The sequence below is a fragment of the Rhopalosiphum maidis genome, chromosome 1 (genome assembly GCF_003676215.2).
Source record: "Rhopalosiphum maidis isolate BTI-1 chromosome 1, ASM367621v3, whole genome shotgun sequence".
In the NCBI taxonomy this organism is placed as follows: Eukaryota; Metazoa; Arthropoda; class Insecta; order Hemiptera; family Aphididae; genus Rhopalosiphum; species Rhopalosiphum maidis.
Window position 1 is genome coordinate 3573123 of NC_040877.1, and position 14318 is coordinate 3587440.

Genomic DNA, 14318 nt, shown 5'->3' on the forward strand with positions numbered 1-14318 from the left:
ATTAATATTATACTTAATATTTATAATTTATATATTATAATGTTTTAATTCGTTATTTAAGCATTGACGACAGTCTCTATCCACTCGTCCATTCGGGACACGTTGCAAGTATACAATTTTTTCAATTTTTCCAACGCCAAAGTTCTGTTACGTAATGGCCACGTAGATGCCATCGAGTTGATGTACAATAATTGACAATCAAAAAACTGCCGGACTCGTGTCAAGTAGGCCTGAACGGAATCCGCGATCAGTCGCCACTTGTCGTTCGTTTGCCGATCACCGCTGCAGAACAATATCCGCACACTCTCGTTCCTCAACGCGGTAAACTCTCTGTTTAACTTTTTATTCTCTCTTTCCATCGTAACTTTGTAATCCTTTTTAATTTCAATTACCTTCGCCAAACAAAATAAAAATCATAAAAATGTCATATGAAATGTATAGTATTGAGTGTATATATTGTATTTCTTGCAGTAATTCATTTTGTGGTTATAGTTATTATAATAAAGTTTTAATATTATTGATAGGTATGGACTTTCTAATAACAAAAAAAATGTTGTTTGTCTGATGGTATAGACAGTATATTAGGTAAATATATTTCATACTAGGTAAATTGACGTTTTGTAATACCCAGAAAATAACTATATAACCATAGATATAATTTGATCTTATGATATTATTTATTGAGCTGAAATAAATTATAAAAAATATCTTATTGATTAATTTCTATAAAAACACATGAATAATCACGCAAGTAAACTATTTGATACCCATATTACCTAAATATTATAATATAATATTTTAATTCCGAAAAATCGGCATTATTTACGATTCAAAATAATATTAATCTTAACGTTATATGTTAAATAACTTTTTGTGTCAAACTAAATAATAATAAAAAAAGAATATAGTCTGTATGAGTTTGTATACCTATTCCAACATGTAATTTTGAAACAATAAATGTTCGGAATTCGGTAAAATACTATCAACGTTTGATAATATTAATTATTTATCGTGGTTTCCGGGGTATGATTAAATTATTATTAATTGATAAATTAAAAATTACGATTTTTCTAACAATATAATATTCGGTTTTCAATCCCAATATACGGTTCATCAAATCATTATAATTTTTTTAATTTTCCTAAAGTTTTGGAAGATTTAAATTCCTATGGCTACCCCACTGCTATATACATCTTATTAGTCAAGTACTCACTTTGATCGCTCGCTTCAGACAAGCATTCTCAGCTCGATACCCGTTCGTCGTCGTCCGCGGCTCCTCCTTGCAATCGGTCAACTGGAATTTGCTTAACCACCGGAATACTTGGTCCAATACGGTCCGGTCCAAGCACGTTGGCGGCGACAACTTCCGCTGTTTTGCGGCATCTGAAAAAAAATAACGTTGCGCGTGTTCGTCTCTTACGCATTTAAATGGCGACCACGCCGATAGACTGTCCGTCGACTCGGCTCGCTGTAAAGAATACATTTTTTAATTCAGAATATCTAAATAGGTAACGACTGACATAAAAATCGTACACGATAAAACGAATTGAAATCAGTTAAGATTCAGTTATTTTATAGTCAATATTACAATATGCTTTGCAGCCGCAAAAGATTGTTATGGTAACCAAAAACTAAAACAGCCGAAATTTATAACTAATCACAAAAGTAGGTACGTGTTTTGGTCCCACTTGATGCCGGTGATCATAACGGTTTTCGTTATGATGCGATGCGTGATTTACGTTTTTTTTATCAATCGTATTATTTTCTATTATTTATATAATTTATATACTTAATGACTTTATAGAATTTTAAAATAGAACAATAAAATTTAACTACGTTTATTTATTATCACAATATTATAATTTATATTTTAGTGTATATTTATATAGCATTATATCTAATATTAATATTAGCAGTGTATACTATATTACTATTGTAATTTATTACTTATTAGTTATTACTATTATTTATTTCTAAATGCAAAGTTAACTTGTAAAAACATTTTATGTTATTTTTTATAAGTTCATAATACTAACTTGTGTGGTTTTGTTGTAGAAAGATGTGTAGTTAGGACTTGAATCATAGATATCGATTTCCTAAACACGCTTATTAAATGTACGGATCAAATTAACACGTTTAGAATCAGAAATTTTGTAAGAATATAGTAACTTTTGTAGTAGCGTTATTTCATTTTGTAATTAGAGAAAGCAATAGTTTTTATCAACCTATATATTTGAATATAACCGCTTCGCCCACAAGCTGGTTTCAACTATTTTTATCTCTAAATAATTCACTTATTGTATAACTTTATATATGTTTGAAGAAAAATAGTCTCATTTATGATGGTTGCAAAAAAAGATTTGGGGTAGCTAAATAAGAATGGAACCTACCTGAGTGCATAATTTAAGGTTTATCTTTTCAAGTTTACTAGATTAAATTAGATTACAAAATACAACCTTTTTTTATAACGTAATTGAAAAAATTATATTTCTTCTGTGAGGTACAATGGTTTTTGTTAAGGAAATTATGGATAAATTTAAAATCGTTTTATTTTTAGAATTCCAATTGTATCGGAATAAGTATAAAAAATCTATGCTATATTTGAATTAGCAAACTGTAAATAATAATTATTAATTATTATTGTAATTAGCAAAATATTTAAAAAAAAAATTTACTAATACTTATTACCGTGTTTAGAATTTGTTCATTTGCACGATTATATATAGAGAAAATTAGAAGAGATGGTGGAAATATTTATTAAATATTCAAAACTTGATAACATTTTTAATTACTATTTGAAGGTAGTTAGAATAGCAATTGGATTTAGTTAGTACTGTAGAAAAGTTGAAATTAAAAATTCTCAGTATTTTTTTTCCTAATCGGGAAAAACAAACAAAAATCAGCAATTTTTACAGTAAACTAGATTTTGATTTAATGAAATTTTTTAAATTATTTTTTTATTCAAAACCAATAACCACAGAGACTTGAAATTTTCACAAAGTATTTATATTATCACTCTCCATCTATGGTATAAGTGGAGAAGAATTACGTGTTTTTCGAAATATTTCTTAATGCGCGTACTGGCTGTACCTACATTATAATAAGTAATAACACTAATAACACACAATACAACATTGTCTATATAACATACATCACGGTATGAGAATCTCGTGCAAATCGTATAAGCCCATTATTGCTTCGAAACGAACGTTCATAATAAGTAATAACAATAATATAATAATAAACACAATGGCAACGCTAATAGTGCGTGTCATCCTAAGCCCGACGTGCCCGGATCGGTCGGCGGTCACGACACGCATCGTCGCAGACGAAAGATCTCATTGATAAGTAGTATTGCAGCGAAATAATAGGAAGAAGCGTAAGTAAAAAAAAAAAAATTAAATAATTATACGATAATAATTGCATTTTCTGAGATCGCCAGAAACGGCAGAAACAATAATAAACGCGACCGACAGCAACCCCAAACGGCGGTCAATTTCATTGTCGCGCGGATGAGGAATAATAAGGATATATATATATATAATAGGAGAAGAGAAAAGAAAAACGTAATCGAATTTCGAAGGACACCGGATCGTAATAATACGCGTACGCACACTTCTTATATTCAGATGTGCACGTCGTACATGGTGTTTACGATGATGTTTATTCCGTTGGTGCAATGTACGTGTTGTATACACAGAGATAGGTACACAACGCTCAAGTATAAATTGAATTATTGTTTTTCATTTCGGGTCTCTGTGTGTGTGTGTTCGCGCGCGCGCGCGTAACACAATACGGCGAGGATTTGTTATTCATAGCGCGCGTAATACGAAATATTATTGACTCGTCGTGAATTGCCCGCGGCGATATAGTAATAGAGAGAGAGAGAGAGAGAGATGAAATAACATTATATTTTGTGTATATGTAAAACATGAAAGGGATAATATCATACACCGCAGCAAGTCGTATACTACCCGTGAAATAATAATATTTTTTAATGACATCGTTACAGTAAAGTTGCGGGACGTTTGCGGTTCGTTGCGATCGCGATTGGACGTCGTCCAACGACATTTTTAAATCGGAGAGGTTTCGCGCTGTTATGGCATAACGTTATTATACATATTATTATATTATATCTCTCTCCAATTTTCTATTCTATAACGAATACCTACCTTCATATCGATATTTGCATACCTCTGAAAGTCAGAGCGAAAAAGGTTTTGTATTTGTTTTATTCGTCGTGTACATCACAGACGATTGCCAAAAAGTAAGCTTTATGTTCGTCGTTATAGTGTTTACCGTAGTTACTTATGATGAAATCAATAACATTATATTATTATGAATGGTGAGTTCATCTAAACTAAATTGTAAGTTGATAAGTTAAGTAGTATACCATGATTCATGGTTATACGTGAATTGTGCCAAAAATGCAACAAAAAAAAAAAAAAAAATGAATTTTGAGATTCAAAAAGATTTTTTATATCGGTTGCTCTGAACTAGGTATATTAAAAATACTAATATATCATTTTATCATTTAATTCTATTCAACATTAAACAGTTTGTAATTATTATCTGTTATAAAAGCAACGAATCAAAAATATTCTCAACCATCTATTTTAAATAAAGATGATTTATTAAGACAATTTTTATCATAGATAGACATATTTTATACAGGAAAAATTTTAAATATTAATATATAAGGTATACTTAACGTTTTATAATAAAATATGTGAACCATGAATTTATTTAATATGCTTTTTTGTAATGATATTTTCCTGGCACAACAATTGTTGATAAATTCACCGGTGTAAAATGGCGGACAGTGTATAATATAAACCTTTGTCGTATAATACGGGATTTTATGCGTTAAATTAATTTTATTTATTTGCAACTTTTTTCCACAAAATTATTTAATAAAACTGACAATAAATAGTACAAAATGTACAACGGTTGTTGTTTGTAATGCTCACCCCCTAAACACATGTGTAGTAGTGATGTCAACCCAAGATTGATCGAGAACAAGACAAAAATGTCCTAAATTTCAGGATATATGCATAAAAATATAACGACTAGATTCGTTTAGATTAGATTTAAAATGTATTTAAACTCCAATAAAATCAATACATATAATAAATATAAAATTCACAAAAATATTTGTATGTGTTACGATCCTATTGGATGTATAAAATATACTGTAAAAAAATGTGTGTTTTAAATTTATTTTTGATGAGCTTACAACAAACTTCATGATATTTAAAATATTATTATTTTAATATTAGTTTTTTGTTTTATTGAATAATTGGTTTTGCATTACATCTATTTCTTCAGTAAAAAAAATTCTGTCAAGTTTGTGGTGTACCTAAATTGCCTATCTATTACGCCGTGTTATGTAACTTCGGTGTATCTGGAAATTATTATTCGTCGTACTTATATTATGGAAATGTTGTGCAAAATAAAATCCAACCAATTATTGACATAAATGAAATAAAAATTTCGTCGGTGCAACATCAATTATTATAGAGTATCTTTGATAGATAACAAAAAAGTTTTTATATCATTTTTTTTTTTTTTTTTTTAGTATTTATCATGGTTTATTTGTTTTTACGTCCAAAGCGATTTCATTCTTCTATGACTTTTTCTCCACACTAAATCCACCATCATATACTACTTACCTTACTAGCACACTGCCATAGTTTCGTAGCACTCTCGAGTCTTGATACGGACGTGTGGAGGTAACACCATAATATATCTAGCACGCAAGCCGAATAAATGTATATTTATAGTTCCTTTGACTCGAGTTTCCCATTACCGACAATCTACTCGAAACACAAGGCGTTACAAACAATATTACTGCACACGTTTACACAATGTGTACGCCGTTCTTACAACATTATGGCAGCCATTTCGACCAGTGACGAATATTAATTGATATCGAGTACATGATGTATGCCAGTCATGAACAAACCACCTTACTCGCCACAAAATGGTCTGGATATTTTTGAAGACGATTTTTGCCACGAGATTATACCACGGTTTTTAACGATTGCGGTGAAAATAAATAAATTGCTTCTGTAGATGTGAAAATGTGTTAAACGAGGTTTTACGAGTGATATTGGTACGTTTTATACAGCTCTACTGGATTTATGTGTACTAATAGTACAGGTCGTTGAACGTGAATTATCGTTGTAAGAAATGTTTTTATTGCGCAAAAACTTTTATTCGGAAATTGTTCAATACACAAAATGTTGCATCATATAGCAGCGCAATCTTAAATAAAACAATATATTATAATTCTATACCAATATTATTACAATCAATAAACTATCGTCATGACGAACCGTAGTGAAAACAGTAAAAATTATACTATATAATAAAATTATTATAGTTTTGAGAACGAAACGCCACGCGACGAATTTCGCATGACATTTTATATATAAGTTATTGCTACACTGTGTTTTGTCGACCGAGGACTTGTGGTTCATCCGACTTTATCGTACAAATAATTTGTGTGCGTGAACCGGTCAAATGCGTTGAATTATGAACATTTGAAATGAAATGAACAAATTTATCCTAACATCAGCTATATGACGATAAGAGATCGAATAAAACATCAAATGTATCACAAATCGTGTCGGAAACAGAAAAACACAAAAACTTGGTGTTTAAACAATGTTTAATATAATTTATAAAAAAAAAACCGTAGCATTTAATTTACTTGCTAAAGAGTAAAACTCTTTTTAAAATTTTTACTTTTACTTTTTACTCTATTTAAAATTGGTAAAATTAATACAATCAATGATATTAGTGAATTGTATTTTAATAAAACTAAAGTTAGGTTAACGATAATTTTAATAATATTCGCTTAGTAACAAACGCTTTAAATTTATCAATGATGTGTATTAGTGAAGTGGCTGATGACTGATAGGTAAATCCTCCCTTCGTGAATTTTAGCGGTGATGTTTACTATATAATTTCATGGATAATTTATTATCTAAACCATATTGATGATAATTATTAATTATACTTGTTTAATACGTATATTAAACTGTCAGTTGTTTTGTTGGATTTATAACTTGATTAATACGTAATATCATAAGATGTGTCAACAAACATTCACTGGTTTAGCTTTCTTAAATACACATCGAGGTATTGATTGGAAATGGAAATTCAAGCAATCGCAGACCAATTCGCAAATAAAAAACATCATTCTCTAGTAGTCTGTGTGTAACAATAGAGAATTAAAATTGCTTTACTTTTAAATCTGGTAGTACGAGTACATACTGTTTCTTTAGTAACTTATTTAAGTTTAATAAGCATCCATTATCTTTGCTATTATACATTTTTGCAACATTTATTTCTGCTTTTAATTAACTAAAAATTTATTTCTAAACAACTTTATGTATAATGTTCAACATAATCAATTAATCAATATTTGTTTAAAAAACACTTTCAAGAGCTTTGTTAAAGATAATCTCTCACTTGAAAATCTATTATTTAATTCGTGTTCAAAATTAAAGAAAACATTCTGGTGCTAATGAACTGTTCATTATATTTATAATTTATTTTTACGGTTTCTTCCAATTTTAATAAAAATAAGTAACAATACCACTTTTGAGTAAAACATTTTCAAATCTTTACGTTTTTTAAGAAATATCTTAGTTTATCAAGACTCATTTTTGAAAACTCTTTAGAAAATTTGTATAGCTCATCAGTTATATATTTAATAACTCTCATATTAAGTAAAGATTCTCTATTCAGTATTTTCAGTAAAAATGTTCATGAACACAAGCTAAATCAATTTCGACGTAGTAACCAGAAAGGGTGTGTACTGACTACTGAATATTAATTATAGTTAACTGAAATCCGACATAACTTATCATTGTGTCTATGCTGCCATCACTATTCGCCCTCTGGGTTGAATGATGTATAAGATGGCCCGAAAATAGTGCACATCTTCAAACGGTCTTACGAAGATTTTAGAAACATTTCAGATTTCGGAGACAGCCAGTACCATTTAGAAGGCAAATTGTTACACCAATCGCTTCTCTAAAGATTTATGCATACTACAATCTGTCAATATGTTCAATTTTTATAATGTTATTTAAAAGTATAATATAATAATAATTAGATGATCCGTGTCTAGTTCGCACCGAAGCAGTTATTATGTTATTGCTAATTCAGTGCAGAATATTTTTAAATATTGTTTGAGGTAATTCCAATAAAAATAAAATTCGTTAACCATTGCTGCACTCCACTGTGATATACAGTTTAAGTATCAGTTAACCATGCCTGCATTGTCACAAATAGAGAGATCAACGCATAATTCCTAATATTAATAATAAATATGATTCTATTATTTCTACTAATGTTACTTATTTGTGTATACAAAATAAATAAGTACTTATAATTTACGCTTATTTATTTTGACCCAAAAATTTCAATTTTCTATTTTTCATGTAAATTATCCAACACTATAGTTGCTTTTAAATAAATCTCTTTAACATTATAAGTTTAGAACATAATAATTTAGATTAGGCTTATGTAATGGTTTTTTTTTTTAATATTGATGTGGGGTTTCATTATTTTGTGTTTGAGTTGTTAAATTATGTGTATATTCACTATATTCCAATATAGTCTGAAATTCAAATGCGTAAAAATGTTTGATAGCATTTCGTATCTTTCGCATAATACTAACAATTACGTTTGACTATATTTGCAGATGATAACGAATACAACATTATATTGTAATAATTACGTTGCTAGTTTTTTATACGAAATTCCAATATGCCCACTCAAAAGCAAAACACAATAATACATAGAACAATTGTTAAAATAGCAGCTTGTCCGGAATGTGATGTTTTTAAGGTCTGCGATAAATTAATAATTCAAATCATGTAAATTTTTTGCACAATATGAATGTCTATCATTGTCCGCTGTTGACATGTTTATATTTTTCATAGGTAGTTAATATTTTCGCCGTGTTTTTGCCGACGTTGTACAATACAAAATAAATCGTTATGTATGTAGATTGCATGACTAAAACCCCTTGAATACAACATGCATTGTGTACAAAATACGTGTAAAAATACTACGCAGTACGCACAGTAAGTCCAAACTGAATTATTTTATTTTATTATTATACAGTCGAATGTAAAATAAAATACTATGTATTAATTGCATTTTATAATGACCAAAACTAGTGTTATTCTTATCAATATTGTTGATGAATGATGATGACGATCTGCCGGAAGGACAATATTATATATTATGATGATATAATTAATGGCATTGGATTTTGGTTACTCAAACCGTTATTATTCTAGTAATACGGAGTATTAAGTAGTTAATTAGGAAAAATATTTTTACGTTTTTAAACTGATTGAAATATTAAATATTACCATACGATATAATAATTATAACTATGAACATTGTTATTACATATCACTAAACGGATATTTAGATAATATATATTGTTCATATCAGGAATTATCAATTTTGATTAAAAAATAAAACTTCTTCTATGCTTTAAACTATTATGATCGTAATAACAAAAATAAATTATAAATAAAATACTATAGAAAAAATGCTAACACTTTACAAGGCATTTTTATTTTTATTTTGTTTGGTGAAGGTGATTGAAATCGACTCCTGCGACTGTTGTATGAAAGGCTATGAAATGCAGTTAAATAAAAAGTATAAGAAGTTCAACAGAAGGTACATCACGTTGAAGAACGAGAGCGTGCGGATGTTGAATGGTGATCAACAGACCGACGACTTTTGATAGTTATCTTACGTCGACCTGACGGCATCCATGTAGACTTTGCAACTCCAAGCATTTGACGTGCTCTGTACGGACGATGAACACGTGGATAGGTCGGTCATGGAGGTGTAGGTACCAAATCGGTGTTAGTACATATTATACATTAAATTTCAGGTAAATCTACTATGCTTTCGTCGGACGTGTAAATACCTTTATTTTTAGCAATTGAAATAATATTTTAAAATAGTTTGCAATTCATCAAGACTAAAATAAAAATAAATTCACAAAACATAATAACTTATTGAGTGCTTAATCACGACCAAAGGTTGATTGTAATATTAAATAATATCTTATTAGTTTGTAGTTCAAATAATATAAGTCATATAGAGTAATTCCTCAAATAGTCTCACTCCCAATCATTTATCCTTTAATATTTAATTTATTCAAATTCTGATCTCTAGAGTTTTAAATGTACTTTTTTTTATATTATTTAAAATATTATTAATTTACAATCTGTACAAAACAAATGTAATACGTACAATCATTAAATGTGATATGTGAAGATATCAAGAGACGTGGCTGTGGGTGCGGAAATCGCCCAGTAGCGGTATCCCAGTAAATGTACCTAGAAACCATTATATTTTAAAATACTTTTTACTTGATATTTTATAAGGTTTAATCAGTACCATGTAACTACGAAACAATTTTTTTTCAAATGATAATCAACTTACCATTTTTTATGTAAATACGATAGAAGCAGAAAATGTTGATGTATTTATATTAGTAGTTTTTGAGTTATTAAAATCTATTAACTAAAAATAATGAATCTTTAAAAGTGGATAAATTCATTATTAAAGGAAAAATTAGATTAAGCATACTAAGCGAATCACTCTGTACATTTTTTAATGTAATTAGATTTAGATTTTGTTACCGCTAGTAAAATTAATTTGGGTATTATACAATAATGGTGCATTTTATGTATTCATATATTATGCTTTTGGACTAAATAGTTGTTAATACCTATATGAAACCAACATAAATCTAAATAAAAATAGTAATTATGATGCATATAATATTATATAGTCCGAAATATTTATTATTTATATTATACCTATACAATTTATATACCTAAATAGGACAAAGATTATAAATTATAATACTTATAAGTTATAAAAACTTTATTATAATTAAATTGCCCATTATTTATTAACAAGGCAATAAAGTGGAGAGTATTTGTTTTTATCGAGTTCATTAAATAACTCACAATGTGATAAACCATTTTTAGTCACGTAATCATTAAAGTAATCTTAAAAAAAAGCCAATTATATGCAGATAAGTCAAACTTGGTCAAAGTGGTTTAGCACGAGTATATGCGCAATCAACTTCTTAACATTTCGTGTTTGTCCCCCCACGAATTACATTTTTATAATTATTAATTATTATTACTTTAATATTTTATCATAAGATAGTTTACAGTTTGAATTAATAGCGCAAGACGCGCGTACATAATATATTAGTATACGACGCGTTGAAGTTTGATTTTGTCCTCGAGACATAACAATAATATTGAACATAAATATTATTATAAGTGCTAGCTATCACGAGGGGATATCCTTGATGCAAAGTCCTCGAGTTATGACAGTCACGAAATGTAGCATTATTTCTAATTTTCAAGTATTCAACAAAAATAATATAGTATTAAACAGTGTTCTAAATTATAATAATATAACGAGTAACAACTTACTGTAACAACCTATTCGTGTCGTATTACGTTATCAGTTTTCAAAATCGTGAATTTTATTTGTTCAGCATTTTAAGCACAAATACAGCCAAAATAATATCTAACTATAGGCGACCGACCCCACCGTATATGTTCATATTATTATTCACTATTGGGTCGTTGAACTTCACAATAATATTCCGTTTAAACACTGGTCACAGCAGTTAATAATAATAATAATAATATTATTAATATAATGTGACAAAATATAACATTTTTTATTAATAAGCGACACTAAATACTATTATTCATGAAATACACGTAAGTGTATTGAAATTACGCGCATAAAATACGATATTATTATCGTAATAATTATTATACATTTTAATCTAAACTAGCGCGTTCTCGATCAGATACAATACGTGCACGAAGTATCATTTTCAATACCGCGTAAATATGACGTCTATATAATTTATGATAAGTCAATAGGTGCACAGAGCACAGAGCACACAATTAATTTCATATTTATGCGACACAAAAAATATTATATAACACACAAATGTTTACAAGACACGCGTATGATCTCATAAATAAATTTAGGTACGTAGGTTTTATTAATTATGTCGATTTATTCTATTCGGGGAAAAAAATCAGCATTTTCGTACATTATAATATCATTAAATATCCGAATAGTTTTCAATATTTTAAATTATGGTAATTTATACCGTATAAAATTGCTTTTCGAGATATTATTACAGTATAATTAATATTTAAATAATAGTATAATAAATTAAATTATTATAGAATATTGAACCCGACACGAGACGGAAAAAGGCGGTGATGGTTGGTTTTTTTTCGTACACAATTTGAAATTTTGAAAGTACTGCAGATGGTAAGATGGAAAAAAAATAAAACGAAGAACTTGTACGATAAAGTGGATAAGGAGTATATAATACGTACCAGACTGTGCTCTGTTCGTAAACGTACAAGGCGTTTAATCCAAAATGCTATATAATGATACTCTCACGTATTTTTTCGATCATGTTTATGTATAATATGCATATACTGCCATACCGGGTGATTCTTTTATCGGAGAACACTAATTTTTTTAAAAGCTATAAAAATCTCTTTAGTCTAATTTAATACGCAAATAACATTTTTTATTATTTTTTATCGATGTCATTTTAATTTTTATTTTACTAGATGTATCCCGCAATATGTTGGTTCATTATTCCGCTCATCTAAACTTCATAATTTAACTCGATCTAATGGACTTTGACGTTTTAAAAATACTCCGAATAATATTCTGCTTCGGAATAGGTGTATGAAACTAAAAATGTATTTTTTAAAAGTATGAAATATCAAAAAATATCGACGATTAAAAATAACAGTAATAATATTTAAAAATGTCGTTTTGTAACGAACTACAATATTATATAAGAAATCTTTAAAAGAAAAAAAAATGGTTTTTGAAATTTCGAGTGTGTTCTTTGATAAAATAACCACCTTGTTTATTATATCATATGCGATACGCGTATGCTGCTGTAAATGTTGTCTTTGATGATTCACAATCATTTTTATCCCCGGATATTACGTCATCATTGTCTCCAAAAGAATTATTGATGAGGTTTTCGGTATTTTATATCTCTTGTAGTCTCAAACTGGTTTAGCCTTCTTCTACTGATAGTATCGTACGATAAGTACTATCGCAATAATTATAGTATGATGAGCTATGTATACCTACCATTGAAATTATTGACCCTATTCGACTATATTAAATAAACGTATTATAACAAAAGTATCGAAAAATAAAAATTACGAACCGAGTTGTCAGCAATCGCAATGTCGAAAAACCGGGCAAGACGTTCTCCTGTATCATAATATGATTTATGGTAGTTTTAGAGTGTTCCACGGTATCGAGTACGTAGGTTGTATCGTAGCCTAAAGGTCACTGTAATGAATATTGTATTTAATTTAAATTCAATATGATAAATCATCGTACACAAAAAAACGATTCTGAGCGGAGACGGTGTTCACTATGTATACTTCTAAGAATAATTTATAATTTGCTGCTTGTAATATTATTATTGGTAGTTTATTTTTAGTAATTAAGGTAGATTAGATAGTATAGTACTAATTTTACTGAGAACATTGTATAATTTTATATAATTTGTAGTTATTATAATTATATTATCACTTAATATACACACACACATATATATATATATATATATATATCTATATATATTGTTATTAACTTATGAGCATTGATTATAAATTATAATACTTGGGTATAAATAAATTTCTATTAAATCATAAAATGGTGCGAGTAAGTTTGTGGTATAAATAGCGTACAATTAGTCAGAATATTTTGAATAAATATTTTTCGTGTATCCATAATAATAATAATAGGTATATGTCTTAGAGAAAAGTTTCAAGTTCACGGTTAATAATATTATTTAAGTTACTTAAGGTATAATAATTATTCGTACGTGGAACAATCATTATATTTCATTTAAATATGAACTTTGTCAAAATTTGAACACAAAAAACGAAAGAATTGTGTCCTTGTTTTTAAGATATTTCTAAATTACTAAATGATTAACATACGATGATCCTTGTAAAGTGTTTTAAAACTTTTAAACCGAGACATTTTGACATTTATATAGAATTAAATTTAAAAAATGCGGGTTTTAAATGTCTATAAATATTATATTAAAATTAGTTAAAAATGTTGAAATAATTATTATTAAAGTTTTATTGTGAATAATAAATCATAATTATTTAAGTTAAATTGTAGATTTATTATAATTTTAAATATTTGTAAACGACCAATAA

At 28.1% G+C, this 14318-nt stretch overlaps 1 protein-coding gene across 1 annotated transcript; it reads right to left on the reverse strand.

Moving 5' to 3' along the window:
- Positions 1-56: 56 nt before the first annotated feature.
- LOC113554802 lies at positions 57-1483 on the reverse strand. The gene is made up of 2 exons (XM_026958878.1): positions 1214-1483; positions 57-392 (listed from the first exon to the last, which is right to left on the reverse strand). The coding sequence occupies exons 1-2, from the start codon at positions 1481-1483 to the stop codon at positions 57-59; spliced, it is 606 nt and encodes a 201-aa protein (XP_026814679.1).
- Positions 1484-14318: the final 12835 nt, after the last annotated feature.

Excerpts from the sequence above, each read along its gene's own strand:
- LOC113554802 (XM_026958878.1), bottom strand. The coding sequence starts at position 1,483 with ATGTATTCTTTACAGCGAGCCGAGTCGACGGACAGTCTATCGGCGTGG. Across the intron at positions 393-1,213 it reads GTCTGAAGCGAGCGATCAAA|GTAATTGAAATTAAAAAGGA; the intron begins GTGAGTACTTGA and ends TGTTTGGCGAAG.